Source organism: Malus domestica, chromosome 11 (genome assembly GCF_042453785.1).
Source record: "Malus domestica chromosome 11, GDT2T_hap1".
In the NCBI taxonomy this organism is placed as follows: Eukaryota; Viridiplantae; Streptophyta; class Magnoliopsida; order Rosales; family Rosaceae; genus Malus; species Malus domestica.
This window is the reverse complement of record NC_091671.1, coordinates 40,973,179-40,989,201: the sequence shown is the minus strand read 5'-3', so window position 1 is coordinate 40,989,201 and position 16,023 is coordinate 40,973,179. Positions and strand designations below refer to the sequence as shown.

Below are 16,023 nucleotides of genomic sequence, written 5' to 3'. Positions count from 1 at the left end.
CTCTCGACTTCATAAGCTTGGTGGTACCATTGGTTCGAAGAAAGGACTTCAAAAACCTGAGAACACACGAGCTCCAGCGAGGTGGAAGTTTACTCCGACATGATCGCCGAAGTTCTACAAGGTTTTAAGGTTCTAAAAGGGTCCTAATCAACTCTAAAAAGACCCTAGGTTAGTTTGGGAGTGGATAAAACGTCGGGATAAAGGGATTCACCGAGTTGCAGGTTTAGCCGAAGGTTTCGAAGGTTTTTTCCTACCATTTTTAGTCGGTTTTAGGACTTCAAATAGAAACCGGCGACGCAACGGCATTAGTGCCGGAATCTGGCCAACCAACGGAGGAGAAAGAAGAATATTTCGTCAACTTTGATGGAATATACTAACGGCGTCAGGTGAGACGTTTCCAGAGGACAAGCGTAGCCAGGCGAGACTCGGGGATTACAACCCTGCTACATATTAGTGAATGGGCTTTTGGTTTTCTATATACATATATATACTTTACATTTTCCCAAAAATTGTTTTAAATGGATTTACGTTTTAAATGCCATGTCAATTGCATTATGCTTTAGGGTATACATTAGTATAGATATGCATATTGTTGCTTGATGTTGCGGACGTCCAGGTAAGCTTCAAGTGAGTATATAATGATGAAAGTGGATGCATTGTTTGTGATTATACGTAGATGCATTTAGAGCTCATTATCCTGCACCCCGATGTTAGTGCTCCCGCCCGTGGCCAGGGCACAGTCAATCACGTGATGTTCACCTCCCGCACCGCACGCTTACCTTGGATCCAAGTTTGGTGCACAGCCTTGTCGTACAGACCACATTAGGTGGTTCCGACTCATAGGTGACTCGCGATTATTTGCACAGCCTTCACGTGATCGTAGCACTTAAGGGTACTTAATTACACCCAGCCCTATCGTACAAACCATAATAGGTGGTTCCGACTCGTGTGCAGGCATATTTAATGAGCTATAGGTTCAGCCGTACAGGTCACGTTAGGTGACTCCGGCTGACATATCATTTATATTGATTTATTTCACCTGGCTTACTTATTTCATTGCTGAGATACTTTATATGGCATATACTCAGTTTTCATTACTCTTGAGTATGATTCTACATACATATGTATTACTATTTTCTGGGAAATTATACGGATTTTACAGTGAGGAATTATTATTTTCGGAGAATGAAATGGTTTGAAAAACTTTGTTATTGCCCACTCACGTTTTCTGTTTTGTGCCCCTCCAGGTTCTAGTTAGACGTTCATGTTGGTGGCTTATGAGGATTCTACAGCGGTTTTGACAAACTTCAAATAATGTAGGAACTTTCTTTCTTTCATGTCCTATATAATTAATACTTAGCCTGATGGACTGCACTTAGGTTACCTATACTTTGAATATGTGTAACCACACTTTAAGTACCTTCACTCGCACTTATATACTTGTCTAGTGTAAATTAGTTAGTTTCGGCTTTTAATTACTCACATTTTCATATCACCATCACTTTCATTCTGCGCTCATGACTACGTCACCCTCACGTGATGGCCAGCATGCCTCGATTCTGGTTGGGGTGCGTCACACTTAGTTCTAGTTTCCACCCAGATATATCCAATTTTTTTTATTTTTCCATTTCTATTTCCAAGCTCTACTCTCTTAGAGGTCCATCCGATCCAACCTCCTCATCCCTCATAGGCCATCAATCACCTATGTCTTATCTTGAGAGAGAGAGAGAGAGAGAGAGAGAGAGAGAGAGAGAGAGAGAGAGAGAGAGAGAGAGAGAGAGAGAGAGAGAGATTGTGTCTGATGAATCATGCCTTGAGAGTGGTTAACACTAGTGATTAATGGTCGAACTTGAAAGGATATATGCGAAAGAGACTTTTTTAAAGTAAAATTCTCTATGAACTTTCTGCTATATGTTTTTGGTACAATATTTTATAATGTTGATATAAAAATTAACTTTAAATTATGAGACGATAAATAGTCTATGTCCAACTTAAAGAGAGTTTTCTTAGCATTTCTCTACATTAGAATAAACGTCTCACTTACGTTTACATTTCTTATTGGTGGCCCCTCACATAGAATCATATGGTAGTAGCTTACTAGCTTGAGGGTTGAGACAGAGAGCGAATAAAAGCGGGAACCATTCAACCAACTGAAACAATTGGAAAAACTGCCAAAAGAAGTGAACGGTGTTCTCTTTTTTTTTTTTTTTTGGGGGGGGGGGGGGAGCGGGTGGCGGAGTGATTTCAACTTTCAAGTTTCAACACACAAAGAAAGAACAGGACTTCCACAACTAGCTAAAAGGCTAAAAGGTGATGCTGCAAATTAAGGTATATAAGTCAAAGAAAGTGAATGACCAAATTTTAGCAAATTAAGGTATATAAGTCAAAGAGAGTGAGTGACCAAATTTTACCATCTATACCCACTTTACCTAATTTATTATCATTTTTTTAAGAGAAACAATAGTGATTTCATTGATAGATTAACAGTCATTACAATTGTGTAAAACATCAATCTTCACGTTTTTTTATTTTTTTATTTTTTATTTTTACAATGAATGGTTTCCAACATTAGAACTAGCGTACTCCTACTTTATTATATCATCATACACCCACCCACCCTTATGAAAGCATAAGGAGGAGCAAAAAAAAAAAAAGTAAGAGAGAGAGTAATTAAGAGCGCAATTACAGCCTTGTGGATTGTTGATTATTAGCAAGTGGTTGCTAACCTACTACTTTTCAACACCCCAAGAACATGTAGCAATTATATGTTATATATAAGAGAGAGAGAGAGAGAGAGAGAGAGAGAGAGAGAGAGAGAGAGAGAGAGAGAGAGAGAGAGAGAGAGAGAGAGATTTGGATCCGATTGGTAAATTTGATTAATCATAATACATACAATGCATGATGAAGATGATTAGATTAGTGACAATTGGAAATTCCCAAATCATCTTTTTGGTTGATGTTTATTAAAGTGACAAATAAAAGGGTGGAGCCAATTAAGAAAAGCAAAACATAATTGAAGAGTGGATTGTAGGGATGGAAGCTAAAGCGGAGTGATTGGGATAAAAGGAGCTCACTGCTCATATCATCAGGTCATCTCCAACCGAAGGGTTCAGAGGATCAGATGGTTGAAAATAGTCCGAAAATCGTCTCCAACCGAAGATTAGGGTAAAGGGCTCGTGGGCTCCACGGAATCTGAATGGGCCAGAGGGCCAACCTGTTGGCCATCTTCAGCCAGCCAGCCAGCCCGTTGACTAGCCCATTTTGTTTTTGTTTTTTTTTTCCAGGCCACTTTAGGTTTAGGGTTTACGAACTTTTTTGGTCCCAGCCCTTTTTTTTATTTTTTTTAACAAGCCACTTTTTTTTTTTGGACGTTTGTTTGTTTGTTTTTTTTTGTTTTCTAATTTTTTTCCTACACCATTTCACACATATTTTTCACCATTTCATATTGTCTTACCTTATTATATTTCAATTCTTCACATTTCATACTATAGCCTTTTGACTCTCGGTTTGAGATGGTTTTTTGTGACATGGCTAAAACGAGTCATTTGGTCATTTAGCCATCGGTTGAAAATGAAGGCAAATATAAGCATATACTATTCATTAAAATATTAATATATTGAAAGATCAGAGGATTAAAACTAACCCTCCGGTCAACCTTGGGTTGTAGATAGCCTCACACTTGCAACAAAAGAAAAGGAAACCGTGACTAGAGTAAATGTTCCGTCTGCTGTTTTTTTAAACAGGAGCATTTTTGCTACGATCTTTTTCACTTGCAACCCAGAAGTGTTGTGTGTGTGAGTGTGTGTGCGTATTTATTAGGTCCTGCTGGGGTTGGGTAGGCTGGGACCGATACAATCTTTTTCTCGCATTTGGTATTGGGAAACGGAATAGGATTCTCTTCATTTTTCTTTTCATTTCCTTTTCCTTTTCTTTTTATTTCCTTTTCTTATTTTCTCTATTTTGTTTTTCTTTTTTTATAAAAAATTAATATAAGATGTTGACGTGTCTTAACTGTGACCGTTCAAATAGGAGATGAGAAAAGAGATGAGATAATCCTACTCGTTGGCAAACAGTCGTATCCTGTCCTCTTTTCCGGCAAAGGGAAAACTGACAGTTTGGTAAATTTTGGATGGAGCAGCAGCGCAGCCAGTGGACACAGACATTTCCCATGGAATAGCGAACCCCTTGCTTTTTGGGACCTAAAACCATAAATGCAATTACAGTTTTAGCTACAAAAGCCATTAACCAACTGCCTTTGGATCCATCTCAATCTCATCTGTACTGTAATTCTTGAAAGTGGTTGTTCTTCATCTCATTAATTTCCAACCACTCCCTTCTCCCCTTCTTAAATAATCCTAACTTGAAAATGGACGAATACATTTGTACAAATAAACATTAAATTTAATCCAACGGTAATATAATTTTGAATTTTGGTGATTTTAGAGAGATAACCTTTGAGAGAAGACCTTCAGATCGTTGAAATACATTATAAAGTTAGTTATACCAAAAAAAAATGTATAAAAAATGTGTCATCGGATCCCCCACAAACAAACATAATGATGCTCCTACACAAACACAAACGGTTGTATGTATGTTATATATATATTTGAAAACAGTGTTATATTTACGAACACGTGCATGAAGGAATGAATGTATCTGGATTCTGTAATATCATTACATAAATCTCTCTGTGTGTATGCGCAGTAGCAGTAGCAATAGCATTACTATTTTTTCTTGATTTAGTAAGCTCTTTACGGGGTTGCAAAGTAACAGTGGAATAATTTATAGAGTAAAATATGTGAATAAATAAAGGGACATTTTGGATCCCTAACTATCAATATTCTTTTATTGAAACATTGTTAGTTTTTAGTTTTTTATTGAGGTCCTTGACATTAATGTAATAATGTAAGTTACTATATTTTTTAAATTAAAAATTAAAAATTAAAAATTGTAATTGTTTATATTAATGAGATTTTAAATAAAACCCATAATTGGTTTATATGATCGGATAAAAGCAAAAAAATCAATAAGTAGAAAATTTGTACACGCACTAGTCGAAGCGGCAGCCGTACTAGCAGAGTAGTACTAGATAAGGAAAATGGAAAAATGGTGACAAAATTTCCCGGCAAGTCTTGAAATATTCTTTTTTTTTTTTTTTTGGTTTGTACAGACTACAGGACTACAGGACTACAGACAGAAAACAAAATGAAGCAAGATTCTTCCCGCCGGTATTATACTTTCAATTTTTCAATCAGCAGCTCAGTGCCTCATACTTGACTGGAATTGGGCGGTTAAACCCAACCTGGGACAGCAAATTCCCCACCACCGCAATGTCTCTGCAAAACACCCCTTGGAACGACGCCGCCGCTTCTTTGGCTTCCGATGACGACGAATGCATATTATGATTACTACGATTCCTATTGCTAGAATTGGAAGAACAAGAGGAGGAGGAGGAGGAGGATTCCATTCGAGATTCTTGGGCTTGGTTTTGGGATACATGCACTTGCATTGCTGCTGCTTGAGCTGCCTGTAATGCAGCTGCAGCCTTCTTCCTGTGTTTCTCAGCTGCCTCCTCCTCCGTGATGGTTGCCATCACGTTTGAATAACCCTTTTGCAGCAATCTGTAAAGCAACAGAGCTGACATCTTCGCTTTATCCCTAATTGAATCAACATCCCGATCGTCCACCAGCTCGCACCGGTCAATGAAAATGGTGGCCTTATCGGGCTTGTGCCTTAAACAGAGCAGCAAATGGGCTCTCTCCAACTCGGACCTCGAACACCCCCGTCGCAACCCAATCAAAGCATAGTAATCCACATTTCCTGTTTCCCCCGAAGCCACCCTCTGTTTCAATTGCTGTATCTTGGTCGTCAGCAAACACAGCTTCCCCGGAATCTCCCTGTACCTCACGTTGTGCCGCTTCCACGCCGGCCCCGGCAGCTTCCGATCCCTCAAGATGGAGTTGTACAAAAGCTTCAAGTGCTCCAGGTCATGTAGGCAATCCGGCAAACACCGGATGGTCTCCAAAAGTGAGGCTCTCGTGTCCAATGCTTGTATACAACTCGGCTCAAGAGCCAGAGTCCGATTGCAGTCCGCGATAGCCTCGGCAATCCGCCCCGCTGCCCGGAAAGCAGAGGCGCGCTGCATGTAGCACTCTGCCAGGAATCCCTGTGGAGCTCCACGGCGGCCGTCCACAATTTTGGAGAAGTGGCGGATGGCCTCGGAGTAAAGGCCTGCGTCGAGGGCAGCGATTGCGGCGGTTCGGCGGCGGAGGAGGAGCTTAATGTGGGTGAGGAGATGGGTAACGGTTTCAGACTCGGATAGCAACCTAGGAGGCGAGGCGGGTGCGTTGGCGGAAGAGAGCATGTCGTTGGAGAGATTGAAGCTGGACAGAGAGAAACTGTCGTCGGACCAGCATATGCTCTGGCGGCGGAATGCGGCAGTGGCGAGGCGTTTCCCGGTCTGGAGGAGAGCCATGGCGTCCTCCATTAGGCCGAGGTGGAAACACGCCTGGCCCAGTACCAAATACCTGTGTCGCCAATTGGTAAATTAACTCAATTGGCAATAATAAGTAATTAAAAACAAGAAATGGTACCCTAACTAAAGATTAAAGTTTATAATAATGTGGGGCACACGGCAATTAGCCAAATCCTACATTTTATTTATATTTTAAAAATTGATTAGCTGGCTGTGCAAATTTGGAAGTCAAATTTTCTGGAACACGACTGGATTTCATTCTTCTCATGTCCAATTTGTTAAAAAAAAATTTACAAACTCGAGTGAGAGGGAGGGACACATTACCAACGTAACGGGTTAAAATCGAGCTCTCTTTTGGAATATATAAAATCGAGAATTTCATTTAAAATAGTTGGCAGTGCATTTAGTAGTGAAACGTAAAGGCACAACAACAAGGCTGATCTGAAAATAAATAATGGGACGGTGAAGTCATCAAAAGCCCAACACAGAAAAACTCCAACGCGCAATGACAATTTGGAAAACCAATGGAACAGAGCGGCAATCAATCATCAATCATCAATCAATCAATCCAAGGGCTGTAATTTACCTCCATTGCCCTTCCTTTTCGCCGTTTTTACAGAGGCCTGCCATGACCTTCTTCTTCAAGTCCGCGACAGAGAAGCACTTGAAGGAAGGATCCCGTTCCGGCCACCGGGAGGACGAGTTGCCGCTGTTGGAGGAGAGAAGCTTCACTCGCTCCCGGGAAAGCGGCTGCGACGAAGTGTCAGAGCCACCAGAGGAGCAGGAGGAAGCGTCGTCGGTTGCCATTTTGAGGCTGGGAATGTAGTCCTGGAGCATATCGGCGACCTCCTTGAAGCGGCGGAGATAGAGGAGAGACCTAGCTTTAAGTTCGAGGGCTTCCTCGAGGCGGGGGGTGATGGAGAGAGCCGCGTCCAGAAGGCCCACAGCCGATGCGATCTCGCTGTGTTCGTTGGTCGCAATCAGGCTTCTGGCGTCTTTCATATACTTTTCCACAACCTGTGCAATCAATATTACCAGCAAAGTTGAAAAATTAACAACCTGTGCAATCAACATTCATGTCTCTACAAATTTGAATGCCTTTATTGAGAAAAGAATGAATCAAGTGGTAAGTAAGAAACAAGATGAAAAGCAATACCTTTCGGGTGCTAAGCCACCAGTGCTTCTTCTCATTGGAAGTGGAAGAGAGACAGGAAGATGAATGAGTAGCAGCCATTGTTGCTGTTAATCTCTTGTAAGAGACTTCACCAATCACCATCAACCCCTTCTCCTCTCCTCTCCTCTCCTCTCTCCTCTTTTCCTCTCTGCAATATTCCCTTCCAAACAAGGGACGGGAAGGCCGAAGGGAAGGAAGGACAATTATGTATTTATATATGGAAGCAAAAAAAAAAAAAAAAAAAAAAAAGAAGATAAGAGAAGGAGAGAGAGGGAGGAGCAGGAGGAGGAGGATTTAAAATCTGCTCAAAATTTTGGAGAGTAAATATAAGAGGGGGGGGGGGGGGGGAGGGGGAAGGTGGTGGGGAGAACAAAGCCCTCATTTTTATTATTATTGTTATTAATAAAAGAAATTGCCAGCTTTGACTCTGCATAATTAAAATAAAATTAAGTTAAATAATAAATAAAAGAGAGAAAAAGGGGTTTGATCCTTGAAGTTAATAGCTGGCGCCACCAGGAACACGCACCTCACTGCAAACTGTGGTTAGATTCTCTCTCAAGTCTCTCAACCCTACGACCCTGCGATATGACCAATGACACTGGGTGCACCGGCTCACCGCATGATTCCGACTAGATATACCCAATGATCAATCACACAGCTCCTTGGGTTCAAACTTCCGGCCGCACAAGATAAGAAACCACCAAATTAGCCCCCAAAACTCCAACTAATGAATTAATAAATACTCAAAATACTTAATAAAATTAAAATTTAAAAAAAAAAAAAAAACACCATGCTTGAATTATTAATTAATTTTGAGTAAACTTGATAAAAGTCTAATTTTATGACTCATTACTGGGTTGAGTTCACTTTATTAGGTTCGAATTATCCTGTCATTTTTTTTACTATCCTTTTATTAAATTGTGATCAGTATCATAATAATTTTATTTTGTACTCAATTTTAAATTAAATATGATAATTAAATATTTTTTTATTTTTTGTTCTAATTCGTATTTTAATTTTTTTTTTTTTAGCTTCCTCGCAAGTTAACTAGTCTATGTTTTAGGTATACGTATCGGCATATATATTAGTAGAAATTTATAAATGTATGGAAGTTTCATATTGAATCACATTAATATTAAAAAGAAGGTATGGGCTCGTTGTAATAATATATTGGATTCACTTGACATTTTGCCTTGAATCATTGATTAGTGGATGATGTTAAAATGGGAATGATCTTTTGAAAAGAAAGGAAAACCAAAATGAATCGAAGAATGAAGGCATCCAAATGCACTACTTTACTCATGTTTTATCTTTTATCCTATAAAGGAAAACTTTTTTTTTAAGATTTACTTAGATTATTGGTTTTCCTTCATTAATTATCATCTTTTCTTCCATTTCCATATAATTTGACGCTGCTTTGTGGATTATGATCAACTCTATAATTAAAATATGTCATTTCCGAATCCACACCTAAACATAGACATGTTAAGTATTTGATTAATTAATTGATTAGAGGGTGGTTAAGTAATAAGTATAGCTTATCTATTAATTTAATCTTACACAATTAAAAAAAAAGCAAAGTAATTTCCAATACGTGTTGATACATGCTTAGAGTTTCAAATATTTTGATTAATTGATTAGAGGGTCGTTAAGTATAGCATATCTGTTATTTTGATTACTAATTAAATATATGTTGTTTCATATGAGTGGTCAAATTATTCAAGAAATGCTACCAAATGTATTACATTACATGTGTGGGATAGTGTGACATGTGGAGATGTTTTGATATTTTCTTTTTTTTTTGGGCCAGAGTGTAAGATGCTTCGTTAGCAATACAAAAAACAATTTCAAATGTTCGATTGATTTATTAAGCAAGTTCATAAAATAAACCAAAAGCTTATATTAGCAGCAACTTTTTTCTTTACATAATCCCCAGTTAAAGAATATATTCTTTTCCTTATTCGAATTAGATGATTGAGAATACGATAAGTTTGTCATTGAATCTCAAAAAATAAGAGAGAGATAGTGAGTCTAATGATTTGACGATCAGTAAAATAAATAGGATATTATAAAGAATAGAGAAATTGAGGAAGAGAAGATTAGTAAATATAATTAGAGTGGGTCAATTGGATGATAAGCTAGCGAGCAAGCAAACAAGGAAATTTTAAAGGCCGGGGTGAAAGTAGAGAAAGTGACCCATGCATTGCATTGCATTGCAAGGCACAGGAATCATGCTTTTCCTTTTGCTTTGCTTTGCTTTGCTTTTATAATTTTTCACCCGCATTCCACATTTCTTTGAGTGAATGAATGAATGCACATGAAATATGGATGGATGTATAGATCGCGACTTGCCAGCAGCATCAGCCAGCATGGGCTTATATAATTAACTTTTCCCTCCTTTCCCTTTCCGCTCTCCTCTCTCCTCTCTCCTCTCTCCTCTCTCCTCTGCGGCTGCCTGGAGTCTGGAGTGGGGAGCGCCGTGCCCCCACCAAACCCCAAACCCTATTTACCCTCACAAAACTCATTCATTCATTTCCTACCATTCTCTTGGCCACCTCACCCTGTGAGTGTGATCCTCTAAGCCCACTGTCCACGTGTCATTTCCTCGTGCTGGGTCCCACGTTTCAAGGACCACTGCCGGTGTCCAGATCAGCCAGACTCTTGGACAATGCTTGCTAGTTGCTAGTTGCTGCTGCCACTACCACGATGGCGATGGCAATGGGAATGCCCTCCTTTCATTTGGTTCCATTTTCAATACATTATTCGCGTTGGAGCTGGATATATATCATAAGACAATGTAAGAGAGATTATGTTTTTAAATCACATGATATGACGGTTGATAGTTAGTGTTTTTTTTTTTAATTATTAAAGAATAAATTTAATTATATACCGTCACATTATTTAGTTATCTCTTGCAATATATATAACTTAATAATCATGCTCATTTCTGTAACTCACCAAAATTATATGAACCAAACAAATTAAAATTCGACAGATATTCTTAATTAATTTCATGTACAATAATTATATTTAACTAACGGAGTCCTCCTCATTGGCTATTATCATGAGGATTTTATGCCTCCTAGTTTGCGTTTTTCAAAAAATTAAAGGTCGTGTTTGATAACTATTTTATTTTCGTTTTGGTTTTTAAACGTTGTGTTTGAGACACAAAAGAAGTATATGTATGGGAGAAAGGAAGGATAAAGAACAACAGTGTGAAACATGAAAATAAATAAATAAATAATGAATGAAAACAAAATCTTGAAAGTGAAACTAATAACTTCAAACGTTTTTTTATTTTTTATTTTCATTTTATGTGCTTTTCCTTATAAGTTTATTTTGGATTAAACATTTCTCATACCATCATTAGTAACTCTTCTATATCCCTCATTTCTCTCATGCATGTATTTCTCTTATATCTCTAAAACAAAAATGAAAATAAAAAATGAAAAACAAAATGGTTACCAAACGAACCTTAAAATACATGTAAGGAAGGTGTTTGAAGCTTTGTTTCAATAATGTGCCTTGACATAAATACAAGGTCAATCAAATCGTTTTGTTCGTTAAAATATAATTGTCGATGATGTAATTAATATTAAGAATGGACGATATATATGATTGATGAAATACTAAAATTTGCTGTTCGAATGAGATTATTATGGGATGGAGACATACTAGACAATAATGGAGGATAAGTTTGTTGCTCTTGCTCCCATTGGTTAGGGACCATTTTGGACTCACGCAGGTCTACAAGGCAAGGCCAGGCCAAGAGGTTTGGTTTCTTCCGATATCCACACACAGAGATATGATATGAGATATGAGATGGCTGCGACTCGTAGTTGTACAGCTAAGAATTTAGAATTCCAGCTTGTAAACCTTGGGAAACTTCTTCCTTCCTTATAACTTGATGAGACGGCCCATTTTTTAGGTACAAGCCATCAATACATGATCGATCGATATTGTTGCATTTGCATGTACGTCATTCTGCTGTGAGCTAGCTACCTACGTATTAATTAATTCCTACGTGTCTTGTCTCTAATCTATTTTAATTTGGTTTGGTATTGTAATATGGTAACAGATTGGGATTCTATATATTAGAGTATTATCTCTGTCTCCTTTTCCCATCTGTCTATCAGCTGGACTCTTGGGAGGAAACAGAAGAGAGAAATCTAGCTAGGACTAGGAGGGATTTATAGGGTTTAGGTTTTGTACTGCTCTCAAGTATATATATCATGAAGATATGCGAAAATATGTTGTTTTTTTTTCTTCTTTTAATCTGTATGAAAGTAGTACCCCGTTTGTGTTCTGTTCGAACACATGCCGTGTCCACTCTACGTAGTACGTACGTTCTCAAAAGGAGGAAGGGATCTCATCATTTGTATGTCAGGGTGAGGCAGGGTGGCAAGGTCTTGGAAACTTTTGTTTTCTGCCATTCCCCTCTGCTCGTAACGAAGGACTAGATAACCCTTGTTGAACGGCCTGTTCTCCCCGGTTGGAATCGTGGGGTAAATTCCTTCCCATAGAACTGTGCTTGAAATTACTGATATTGATAAACGACCCAAAGCATCGTTACTTCTGTTGGCAACATCCGGAACTTAATTTGAAAATCATATTTCAACCTGAACGTTTTCGAGATGCCTCTCTAATAACCAACGAATGACGATCGCTTTTCCTTATGTGGATCCTATTTCAATGAAAAGAGGTAAAACACAAGCCTGTAAACTATAAAAATGAGTCAAAGTGGATTGTCTTACACTAGCACTTCTGCGCCCCCTTTAGTTTATAGGGAGGATATTTTAATCATTTTTTATTCCATGTATTATTGTCATTATGCACATAAAGGAGGAGCCGTATCAGATGAAAATCTCATTTACGGTTCTGGAATGAAGATTTTTTGAATTTAATGACGACATGCAGTAACAAATGTCGGCTTGCTTTGAAGGAAATTATGCAAAAGCTTTACAAAATTATTATGAAGCTATGTGATTAGAAATTGATCCTTATGATTGAAGTTATATACTCTATAAAATAGAGACATCTTGTTGGACTGAATTTATGATGAGTATTGACGATCTAACTGTTGAATATTCATATCTTAATTCATAAATCATTCTTACAAAGATTCATCAAAATCCAAAATCATTTGACCACTTAATTAGAAGGTAGCCATTTTAGTGCTTCTTCGAAGAATTCATCTATTTTTTTTACTGCAAATGAATGTGGCTTAACGGTTTTGGATTTGTCTAAGTTTTTCCAAGGATGATCATGAATAATGTACTAAAATATAGACGATTTGGATCGTTAAAAAGTTACATAATGCGCATCACAATGTGTCCCTCAAATAAAATTATTTGAGAGATCCCTAATACTTGCATATACATACATACATACATACATACATACATATATATATATAACTAATACTTGCATGTATATTTTGGTAGAAGAGTGACTTAATTATATGCAACGGGATGTTAAAGTGGCCATATATTTCAAAACGTTTACATGTTGTCATGTGTTTTAACCTTTCTACATGACATTTCGTGACTGGTTTAAAACATTATCTTCAGATTCAAGCTCTTGTTCCTGGGTGGAAACACGCATGAAGTCTTATAGATACATAGATCTAAGCACATACATAGGTAAGATTATTATCCGTCGGCTTAAAACATTCCCCTAAGTAGTCAGTAAAGAAAGCAGGAAAAAAGGTAAAGGTGAGGAACTTATTCGATTTTCGACTATAAATATAGAATTCCATTATATATGCTGCTTTCCAGAAAATGAATTCCCACCTCAGCTATTAATTATTGTATGAATTAGTGCTTCCAAGAAGATGAAGATGAATCCTTGTTAAAAGGGAGAATAGAGAGAGAAGCAGCAATAGCTAGCATCATCATGCAAAGAGAAAAGTAGGGGATCGATCTCTCTTTCCAATCTTTAGTACTGAAAGTTTATAAAATACAGGGATTAAATCCTTAAACAAAGAAACTTGATTAAAATTGTGTACTAGTTAATTAATTGGAAACGCTCGATCCCATTCTCAAAAACATGTTTGTGTCCAAGGGGGCAATATGTGACGTGAGCTCCTAAATATTCTCCTAAACATAGATAATTAAGCTTCTTGCTCCTTGCACTTTGCTCAATTTGACGGCATTATTATTATTTATTTTTATAGTGATGATGATTAATTAATTAACTATAAGATTATTGGGTGAATTCATCCAATTATGAGAGACTTTCGGCTTTCCCTAAGCTAAATATTTAACCCTGTGCTGTGCAGCTGCAGAAGAGAGGGACGCACGTGTCTAGTGGATGAAATTTCACGTGGGAAGAAGGTATCCGTCCGTCCCAGTCCCATGTGCAAAGATGTGCAGCTTTATGACGACGTGAACCAGTTCTCTTGGTTTATTAGCTCGATGAGTGAAAAATGGCCAACAAAGCCAGCCTAATCGGGATTGGAGTGGGTTGGGTTGGAAATGCTTAGACACACTGTCTCAGAGACTCAGACACATCCTCTCAGACACTCTCAGTGGTGGTGGTGGTGGTGGTGTGATTCTTGCTTGTTGCTCTGCTCAAAAGTCACTATCTAATAATGCCACCCATTCCATTTTTATTTCTATTTTAAAAACAATAGATTTATATGAATTTTGAACTCACGAGATTTACTAATATATGTAATTTTTTATTTCTTTTAAATATATTGCAGCTTTTGAGTTCTATGTTATCATCTCAACCCTGATTATAATTCCCTAAACCCACCACGCTTGAAACAAACAAGAGTTGGTTATATAGGTTGACAAGTCTCCAATTAATTTAAATTAATCCAAGTTTATATGTAAACACTACTGACTTCAATCAAAGGTGCTTTCGATCTTTTAAAGCACGGTTCATGAACCAAGCCGTTAAACTATACACATCCCTCAACAATGTGATGCATGCGTAAGAAAATAACATATATATGTATTCTTTCTTGATGAGTAAAATTAACAAGTAGCCAGCTAGCTACCAGAAAACTTGATAGCTACGTAAGATTAACTATAATATACAGATTAATTAATTGTTGTAATGCTTTCAAACTAATATATTGCCCGAAATTACAGGTTATTACTTCTATCAAACACTCATTAGCTTCTCAAAGAAGATGCCAATTACTTCTATCAAACACTCATTAGCTTCTCAAAGAAGATGCCAATTTCTAAGTGAAATAAAAATGTCATGTCATAAAATTTTAAGGTATATAAAAGTATAGAACCCCCAATCGATATGCTAATTCAATATTGATTGGCACAGAGATTGCGTGCTGATAATTTTCAAATATGAGAAAATTTGATGTTGTTTATTTTAAAATTATTTTGTTGTGTGAGTCTTAGTAATACACCAATCATACATGAAAACTAGTTTGATTAATTTGTTTTGAAGAGTGGATCATACAAATATTAATTGAATAAGAAAAAAAACTGATGTTTTTTTTTGGACAAATAATAGCTTTAGATCATCTTCAAAGAAGATGTCAAATATGTCTCAGGGGTTCAATGAGAACTGATTCGCACCAAGATGCATAGACATCATTGTTTTCTACTACTGTGGTAAAGCTCCATTTGTCAAACAAAAACGTATGAGTTGGAACAAAATGAAATTTGATATTGCCACAAAGGTCTTCAAACTTACATTTGACATTGCTATTAGAGATACTCTAAGGCTTCAAAATATTTGGCATTTAAACTATTTCATTTTTCTGAATTGGAAATTGATAATTAGTTTTACAAAATTAGTACATAATTAAAGCAGCAAACTTTTTTTTTCAGTTATCAATAAAATTCCCCTTATACAGTGATTTTCTAAAAAACAAAAAAAGCACAAACTTAATAATTAGCTAGTTCAAGAAATGTCATTGGAGAGATGTAAACCAAAAAAACTTGACATTGGAAGTGTAGGGTACCTCAAATTTTTCAATTTTAACTTTTAGTCTGGTCTCATATTAATTAAGTTGCACTCACTGCTATAGTCGAGGCAAAACTCAAGTTTCTTATCATTTTCAGCAATTTTCTTTTCATTTTTTACGATTCTATGCTTTGACCGTGCCTTCATGTGAAATGGTCCATCGGTATCTTTGAACAACGTAGTGAAATTAGAAAGGAAAAAAAAAAGTCAACTCCATCGTAAGAACGTGTAACAAACTGAACATTTTTGTATATTAACTGATAAATCATAAAGATCATAACATAAAATTTTAAATTAATTCTAAAAGGGTTTTTATCATGCCTGATTTTTGAAATAAGGCATTGCAGTTAAAACGACCTTTAAAATATAAATTCATCAATTTAGTCCATAAATATGGGTCATGCAATCAATTTGGTTATTCCGTTATTTGTCC

At 37.0% G+C, this 16,023-nt stretch overlaps 1 protein-coding gene across 1 annotated transcript; it reads right to left on the bottom strand.

The window, feature by feature from the left end:
* Positions 1-5,110: 5,110 nt before the first annotated feature.
* On the bottom strand, positions 5,111-8,020 carry LOC103449222 (uncharacterized). The gene is made up of 3 exons (XM_008388508.4): positions 7,632-8,020; positions 7,062-7,492; positions 5,111-6,527 (listed from the first exon to the last, which is right to left on the bottom strand). The coding sequence occupies exons 1-3, from the start codon at positions 7,749-7,751 to the stop codon at positions 5,252-5,254; spliced, it is 1,827 nt and encodes a 608-aa protein (XP_008386730.1). The 5' UTR covers positions 7,752-8,020; the 3' UTR covers positions 5,111-5,251.
* Between the last annotated feature and the right edge of the window lie 8,003 nt (positions 8,021-16,023).

Excerpts from the sequence above, each read along its gene's own strand:
- LOC103449222 (XM_008388508.4), bottom strand. The coding sequence starts at position 7,751 with ATGGTGATTGGTGAAGTCTCTTACAAGAGATTAACAGCAACAATGGCT. Across the intron at positions 7,493-7,631 it reads GGTGGCTTAGCACCCGAAAG|GTTGTGGAAAAGTATATGAA; the intron begins GTATTGCTTTTC and ends TTGATTGCACAG. Across the intron at positions 6,528-7,061 it reads GAAAAGGAAGGGCAATGGAG|GTATTTGGTACTGGGCCAGG; the intron begins GTAAATTACAGC and ends TTGGCGACACAG.